This window comes from Carassius auratus, chromosome 20 (assembly GCF_003368295.1).
Source record: "Carassius auratus strain Wakin chromosome 20, ASM336829v1, whole genome shotgun sequence".
NCBI lineage: Eukaryota > Metazoa > Chordata > Actinopteri > Cypriniformes > Cyprinidae > Carassius > Carassius auratus.
In genome coordinates, this window is record NC_039262.1 from 20,843,985 (window position 1) to 20,852,879 (window position 8,895).

At 37.7% G+C, this 8,895-nt stretch overlaps 1 protein-coding gene across 1 annotated transcript; it reads left to right on the plus strand.

The window, feature by feature from the left end:
- Nucleotides 1-1,628: 1,628 nt before the first annotated feature.
- On the plus strand, nucleotides 1,629-8,271 carry LOC113121161 (cell cycle control protein 50A). Its single transcript, XM_026291429.1, has 7 exons — nucleotides 1,629-2,086; nucleotides 2,228-2,347; nucleotides 5,464-5,571; nucleotides 5,735-5,822; nucleotides 5,908-6,054; nucleotides 6,137-6,343; nucleotides 7,291-8,271. Exons 1-7 carry the CDS (start codon nucleotides 1,844-1,846, stop codon nucleotides 7,482-7,484), a joined length of 1,107 nt encoding a protein of 368 aa, XP_026147214.1. The 5' UTR covers nucleotides 1,629-1,843; the 3' UTR covers nucleotides 7,485-8,271.
- Nucleotides 8,272-8,895: the final 624 nt, after the last annotated feature.

The window sequence follows — 8,895 nt, forward strand, 5'->3', positions numbered from 1 at the left end:
TATTAAAACAACAGAAGATTTTTTTTCCATAATGGAATTTTACACTCGCATGGAATTTTCAGCTTGGGCTAAACAAACAGCAGAAGCCATAAGATACTTCACTGAAAGATACACCACCAGGGAACCAAACTGGATTTTCCACATGAGATTATTTTAGCATCTAGCTTATTCAGCACTCTCCAAATCCTTTTTAACCCTTGACTGTGTGGAGGCGATCAATATGATATAGGCCCATATACACACACATATGGCCAATGTGTACATAAATATGTGAATAACTAATCTTCAATTCCTCATCTTCAGGGACTCATGAAAGATCACCGGGTCAGATCTTTGTTCATTCTGCAAGACTAAACATGCTGTTTGCTAAAGAGATCCCATGGAAGAACAAGAAGAAGAAAATTTAAGAAAAAAAGTTCATATATATAAAAAGGGGGGACCTTGGGGATGAAGTAAGCAGAGGAAAGTCGCAAAAACTCAGAACTTAAAGCTGAGCAATGATGCTTTGAAAAAGAGTGGAGGACAAAGATCAAGAAAGAAAGAAATCACAAAGTCAGAGATGCACTGCACGAATTCAAAAAGGAAGTTACTGGATAAAAAGAAATGGTAGGTTGACAAACTATAAAAAAAAACATGTTAGACCTTGAGAAGAGAGATATTGGGATTTTTAAGGTGAGCAAGTCTGAAGGTCCACAGCTGCATGATAAAGAACTTGGAGGTTTTAATGGAAAGAGGCTTGACATAAATACAGCTTTGATAAAATACTGCAAGTTTAGTGGCTCACACCTGTTCTGAGAGAACCTCAGTCTGTGCTTCGGTGTCTTGCTCCATCTTGTGGTGCAGCCCAGATTAAACATGTGAACACTGATTCAAACAAACTAAATGTGCTCACTGACACCTATATCAGCTTTCAGAGAGAGAGGACAACAATTCCTTAATATTGGATAATAATATTGTGCATGATCCATGGGAGAATGTATGGACGTAGCCTCGTAAGCCAAATAAAGTAATAACATTTGTTGATTCATAAATGTTACCTTATTAAAGCTTTTCAAGAAAATATAAGTCAGACATTGAAGTGAATTGCAGTTTTCATTCTTCTGAAAAAGACTTAAATTAATTTGTTTTGGCAATTTCCCCCTACAGAACAATGTTGGTCAGATTATTTTTAATGTTTATCCAATCTTATTTTGTAAGTGACTTTTCTTTTTCTTTGAAAGATTCTTTCTTTGGATTGTTTGACAATAATAAAATAATAAAATAAAAAATAAACAAATAATAATTGTGTGTTTCCTGCTAGCTAATTTTCACATTCATAAGCAAAAGTTTACTGATTAAAAACCTATTTTTTCATTGTTCAAAGTTGATTTAGTTGAAGTATATGTCAACTAAGTTCTGTCAATCTTAAAGCTGAAAACTGTATTTCTGTATTCTTTGTGTGTGTGTGTGTGTGTGTGTGTGTGTCTTTGTAACGTGTTCATTTATTTATGGATTTTGTTAGTTTGTTTGGTACGTTTCTTATCCTGGCAATACGTATGTATCGGTGTTTACTCTTTCGTATGTAAAAGTGATTCAAAATCTATTCGCGAATCAGTTCGGCTAAATCAATAGAACCGACTCGCACATGATTCGCGAATCGGACACTTCCCGAGGCTGACACTTCCTTCCTGTAGAACCGCCTTAAACAAAACAAGCAACTTTCCATAGAAGCTAGAAAGAAGGCCGCTGTGAACACAGTCTACTACATTGGACATATACTATACTTCTTTATTAATCCTCCGTCTACAATCGAGAGGGAGTGTGTTTTTATAAAATCTCTGGGGCTGTGAGCTGGGAAGTAGCTATGATGGCGTCCAGCTACAGCGCGAAGGAGGAAGACGGTCATCACTCCGGACCCGCGGGGCTCGGAGCCGCCACCCGGACCAGAAAGCCCGACAACACGGCCTTCAAACAGCAGAGGCTCCCGGCCTGGCAGCCCATCCTGACCGCGGGGACCGTGCTGCCCGCCTTCTTCATAATCGGCCTCATCTTCATCCCCATAGGAATAGGCCTCTACGTGACATCCAACAACATCAACGAGTTCGAGGTTTGAGTCTGTTGCGCTGTGTTTACAATCATTTTACTACCAAATTCACGGTGAATAGACGTCTGTTGTTCGCTCGGACTCTCCGTGACGCGTGTGTTTGGGCGCATGTGTTGTGTAACCGCGTGTTTCTCTGCTTCACAGATCGATTACACCGGGACTGACATGTCCAGTCCGTGTTTTAACTGCTCTCAGAACTTCAGCTGGAACAGCACGACTCCGTGCAAATGTGTCCTGTCCTTCTATCTAGACCAGCCTTTCGAAGTGAGTGTGTTTGTGTGTGTGTCGTGAACATTATGTTGCATTCCAGGTGAAGGATAGTTGAGCTAAAAGTAAATATCGTTTACTCACACTCGTGATGCTCCAAACCCACGTGACTTAACCCTGTAGCTTGACATACGAAAAAAATAATTATATATATATTTGTACAATTTATAGACAGTTTAGAATCGACAAAAAACAAGTTTGCTTTTTTTATTTTTAATGTTCGAGTCATGTCCTAAGTAATGCTTATTATTATTAATCAAAAATTAAGTTTTTTTATATATATATATTAGTGCTGGGCAACGATTAAATATTTTAATCGCGATTAATCGCATGATTTTCTGCGATTAATCACGATTAATCGCAGCATGCGCAAAATTCAATAATGAAATCAAAAGTAGTGTATTGTGTAATTGTATTCTTTCAAAGTTCTACTGTATGAACAAAAGTGCAATACAATTTTGTTTGTCAAAACTTTAAACAAATAAAGTGCTTTTTTACAACAGTTAAAAGTTAGTAGCAGTTAACATTTTTTGTAAATCTTAACTTAAACATTAATTTAATCAAATTAAATATAACATTAACGTATAAATAAAACATTAATGTTTTATTAAATAAAACATTAAAGTTTTGTTTAGTTTGTAATATATATATATATATATATAAATTATGTCCAGAACCTCAATCATAACATTTTAACTGCCCCCTTCCGAGCAACAACATCAATCTCCTTAAAGAGACTGAGAATCTCAGTCCAAAAAAAAAAAAAAAAAAAAAAAAATCTTTCAGTGATACAGGTTGAGTGGACAAAATTAACTTCATTTAGCCTATCCATTCTTCCAACTTTACATTTACTTACTCATCTGCACCTAGCCAGTTGCTTAGACACACAAGGTCTTTCACATTTTCAGATCAGAATCAGAATGAGCTTTATTGCCAGGTATGTTTACACATATGAGGATGAATTTGTTTTCGTGACAGAAGCTCCGCAGTACAACAGAATGACAGCGAAAGAAAACACAAAACACATAATAAAAGAATAAAAAATAAAATAAAATAAAAATTAAGTACATTTGTATTGAGATGATAAAGAGAGACATTTTGCTGAAACGTGCGCTAAACATTTTATTCCTGTTGCACATCAGTGGGACATTTCAAATAAAGTCAGCACACTTAGCACAGATAGCGCAAGAAATATGATCGCTGCTGCGAGACATCTGCCTTTTGAACACGTCCCCTGCGACGCGCACAGTCTCCAGTGTTCTGTCATAGTATATCTGCACAACAGCGCGTTTGACAACGTCCTGGCCAAATGCAGAAAGGTTGTTGGCCATTTAAGCACAGTGCAGCGAGTGCTGCAGAATTAGAACAAAACAAATTGAACTTAGACAAAAGAAGGAGTCGCTTATACAAGCCATTCCAACCAGATGGAATTCGGCTCTGGACATGATTTTCTGTTTTGCGCTGTAGCTCATCCCAAGCAGCCAGTAGCCTACTGATAAACATCCCACCCCTCCTGTGACCCATGGTTTGTGTTGTATTCGGTTGTTTTATTACAGTCTAGCTATGTGTAGTGAAACGCAGTGAGCAACGGACTTTCAAAATAAAAAGTACGTTAACGCGCGATAAACTAATTGTCGGCGTTAATTAATTAATGCGTTAACGCGATAAAAACGCGTTAACTTGCCCAGCCCTAATATATATATATATATATATATATATATATATATATATATATATATATATATATATATATAAGCTTTTTTGAAGCTTTGATTGTGTTTACAGTGTGCAATATAACATGTGTTCATGTTTCGTGTGTAAAAACACAGTATTTTTCACACAATTCACCTATCTGTATACCGCGGTTTCACTGTCATAAAAACGGGCTGATGACTTCCTTGTTCTATGAAGTCCCTCCTTCAGAAATATGTAACGACTTCTGATTGGGCCAGCGGTTCCTGTGTTGTGATTCGACAGCAGCTGAGCGCACGCGGCCCTCCTGGAAACATGACTGGGCTAGTATTGGAGTAGTTTTGAATAACAACTAGTTAACAAAGCTAAACAGCTTTGCCCTTTGTGTAATAAGTTACAGAAACTGTTAAACGCACCAATTTAAGTAATAAAATACACTTACCGGTTGTGGTCCATAAACAACGCCTTCTCCAGTCAAAGAGGGAACTGCTCCATCTTTCAGGAATAATCTTTGTGCGAATCCGGCATTAAACTGATTGAGATTGAGGAAGTTGTCCTCAGCAAGCTGTCCTCAGCTAAATGTGCTGCACATAGTTTTACATGTGGATTATAATTTTCGGGAACCAGGTTAAACAAAAAAGTACAGCGTCCCTGGGAAGCCAAAACAAAGATGAATAGACTCTGAGATGAAAATAACAGCGTTTCAACGACATGGTGACAAACACAAACAGCTCTTCCTTCTTCTCCGTCGGAGCGCAACAAGACCACGCCCCCCTTTTTGTGAATTCATGTGGGCGGAGGTTAGTCAAAAAACTGTTTTAGTGACATCATTACTGCAGGAACTAGAGGGGTGTAGTCCAAACAGGTCGTTTTTTGTAGGCGAATTCTGTTAAATAAAATATCTCGCTTGGCATTGAACTTTGAGCTTTAGAATTTTACAGATATTATTTATACTCTAACAACAACATTACACACTAACTAAAGTTTAAAACATGGGATCACGAAGAACAGGACCTTTAATGATTTCTGGCATTAAATAAAAATGGATCATTTTGACTCATACAATGTATTCCCGGTTATAGCTAAAAAAATACACGTGATCCAGGGGCACATAGAGTATATCAGTGAGAATTAAAATGGGGCTTCATGGATATTATTCATTGCTCTCTGGTGTAGTTCATTATTTTGAAGGATCTGTAGTACTTTTTGTTTGAAGTTTCATCTGATTACTTATATCTGTCCTATGAGGAAACTGTGGACCTAACAAAAACCTTCACTTTCCTGAAAAGTAACATGTTAAACAGCACACAGGCCTATTATAAACACAAATGTGCCCAGTTAATTTTTTTAGAAAGGATATTTGATTGGAGATGATGATGGGTTTTCGTAACCAGTTCCTGATTCAAACTTTATATCCTCAGAGTAATGTCTTCATGTACTATGGTCTCTCAAATTTCTACCAAAACCATCGGCGATATGTGAAGTCCAGAGATGACAGCCAGCTTAATGGAGACGAGCGCTCGCTTAAGGTATCTATCTATCTATGATCAGTTGTTCGGTCTATCTATCTGTAGTTCTATCCATCCATCCATCCATCCAAGTTACACTAGGTCTGCTGCTCCCTGAGCACAAGCACTTAATTCTTGATTTGATGCATGCTGTTGAAGCTCAAAGCATATTGCTATATTTCAGGAGCCAAGCAAAGAATGTGAGCCATACCGCACTAATGAGAACAAGCCTATAGCCCCGTGTGGAGCCATTGCTAACAGCATGTTTAATGGTGAGACCTGGATCCAAATACTTAGCATTGTAAGACTTTCCTCAAGAGTTGTAATATTGCTCGTCTCTTTCTCTTTTTGCTTCAGACACACTGGATTTGTTTTACATTAATCCCAGTGGATCAAAAACACAAATTCCATTGAACAAAAAAGGGATTGCATGGTCGACGGACAAACGTGTGAAGTTCAGGAACCCTGGTGGAAGCAACCCAAATCTCACTGCTGTTTTTAAAGGTAGAATAAATGTACTTCTGTACAGAGGAGTATATGTAGTTTTTTTTCTATATCTCTTACTAAAACACTCCTCATCTTCCAGACACAGCGAAGCCGGTCAACTGGCACAAGCCTGTTTATGAGCTGGACTCTGAGGCGGATAACAACGGCTTCATAAACGAGGATTTCATCGTGTGGATGCGCACAGCTGCTCTGCCCACCTTCAGAAAGCTCTACCGCATCATTCAGAAGAACAACAACATGACACCCACGCTTCCCAGAGGCAACTACAGCCTGGAAGTCACCTACAGTATCCTTGCATTGCATATCCCTAGAACATAAAGAAAAATAAGTATATTCTACTGTTAAAACATTCAGGGTCAGAACAATTTTTCTTTCAAAATACTAACATTAAATTTATCAAAAGTAATAATAATAATAATAATAATAATAATAAAATGTTTTTTTGAGTAAAAGATCTGCTGTTGTGATGGCTGCTGAAATCCAGCTTTCCCATTACAACAAACAAATTGCATTTTAAAATATATTAAAATAGAAAACGGTTATTTTACATTGTAGTTTTTTTTACAATATTACTGTATTTTTGATCAAATGAATACACTTTTAATGAGAATATTTCGATGATTCGATTGCTCCCTGCTGGACCGTGTTCATATTATTATTATTATTATTATTATTATTATTATTATTGGGTCTGAACCGTGGTTCGTTTGCGTCATCAAGCCAGCAGCTGTTTACCCCATTGCTTAGTAAACAGCGATGCAGGAAAAGGCGGCAAATGCATAACATTGCCCTCTGCACTTTTATATATTGACATTTTTGAGCGGTTCGTTTTGTTTACAAATCTTCGGGACATAACGACACTTGCGTCTGTCTTACGAATGTACTGCAAATGCTCTAAAGAACGCTGAAGGGCGAACAGAAATGAGATGCACAGCTCTCTGTTTGCAGTGCGTCAATCATGCTCGTCAGGAAAGTGAGTGAAACACGCACAAACACACATTTTTATTAAATCATACGTCATTAATAGCGGTTCACATTTGTGATTTGGTACAATTTATCAGCAGCGGACCGTACTGGTGTTCACATGAACCGTACCCCAGACCACCCTTTTTAAGCAGACTCAGGTACGGTTAGCGGGTCCAGAAGACAGCGTTCACATCATCCAAAGTGCTAGTGTGAAAGCACCCTTATTCACACTGTGGTTTATTATTTCCTCAACCACTCGCCCCTCAGACTACCCCGTGCGCAGCTTTGAAGGCCGGAAGCGTGTGATCTTGAGCACCATCTCCTGGATGGGAGGGAAAAACCCCTTCCTGGGCATCGCCTACATGACCGTGGGCTCCATCTGCTTCTTCCTCGGCGTGGTGCTCCTCTTCATTCATCACAAATACGGAAACCGCAACAACAGCTCTGATATTGCCAGTTAAGCTTGTTGAGTGCATGCGATCTGTCAGGCGCGGGTTTGAGTAGCATGCTTCGATTGGCGTTTTTTAAAGGTGCAAGAGCATCTAACCACTTGATGTTCTGTTTATTTATTACTCAAGATGCTGTGTCCACTTCAAAGTTTTATTTTGTCATTTTTAATTTTTTTCTGGTGATGGTTGATGGTTCATTTCAAACATGTTTTGGCCGTCTGAGGTTCGTGTGATTATTACATAATACGTCCAGGATAAAGACCAACTTGTACAAAGTATAGTAAATGAATATATATTTGTATTTCATGGAAATGGTTTTACTTTCGGCCAAAAGAAATGTTTAAACAGGGCAACATGATATGACTACTTTTAACAATTTAATGTACAAAGAATAGTTTCTCTCTTCCTCGAGGTTCATAAAGGAAAATACTGTGGCTCTGTCTGCTTCCTAACTTCTTCGTAGTGCCAGATTATGGTAGGGTTCGGATCAATAACAACTACCATTAAACTTTTAAGGATTGTTCAGATCTTTTTTTGTTTCCTGGAGATGCTTGTGCTCTTTAAAGAAGCTTTGCTGTGTGTGTAATTCATGGCTTGCGAGGACCAAACGTTTCATTCTTTGTCTGTTTAATCGAAATTGTCTTGGGCTCATTCTGACTGTCATGTCTTTTTTAAGTGTTTCAGCATGTCTGCCTCTAACAAATATGCACTTTATAAGGTGACAAGCCATACATTTTTGGCAAGTTTTTAGAAGTGTGTTTTGTTGCTGGGTGAATAAAATGTCTAATTGCTGAACTTACTGAGAATTTCTCATGATTGTGTGTTGAAGTATCCTTTGCACTCTTCCGTAGCAGGAGGTGATACCAAAGACAAAATTAGCATGTTAAATCCGTTAGAAAGTGTTATTTTCCTGTATTGAATTGATGTATTTACTATTTAAACAGGTCGTTCAGATGGAAAATATTAAAAGGCTCATCTTATTAATGCAATCAGTTTTAGTATCACAATCTGAATCCATTGGTTTACTACATTGAAACAATTTTGAAAGTGTAGTTTACCCCCAAATTGCTCACAATCATGTTTTTTATTTTTATTGTGCATAGAGGTTTTAAGCAACTTTGATATTTGCATTAAATGAAATAACAGCATGCAGGTTTGGGATGTTCCTCTGCAGTGAATGGGTGCCGTCAGAATGAGTGATTAAACAGCTGATAAAAACATTGCAATAATCTATAATTAATCCACTCCAGTCCGTCAATTAACATCTTGTGAAGCAAAAAAAGTATATAATTTCCAGAAACAAATCCATCATTAGCATGTTTCTGGAACTCCATAATACTGCTTTCTCCAAATGCAAATGTCGCTGAATCAGGAGAGAAATATGCAATGATGGAGAATCATCATATATATACCAGCATTCAAG

Excerpts from the sequence above, each read along its gene's own strand:
- LOC113121161 (XM_026291429.1), top strand. The coding sequence starts at position 1,844 with ATGATGGCGTCCAGCTACAGCGCGAAGGAGGAAGACGGTCATCACTCC. Across the intron at positions 2,087-2,227 it reads ACAACATCAACGAGTTCGAG|ATCGATTACACCGGGACTGA; the intron begins GTTTGAGTCTGT and ends TCTGCTTCACAG. Across the intron at positions 2,348-5,463 it reads ATCTAGACCAGCCTTTCGAA|AGTAATGTCTTCATGTACTA; the intron begins GTGAGTGTGTTT and ends TTATATCCTCAG.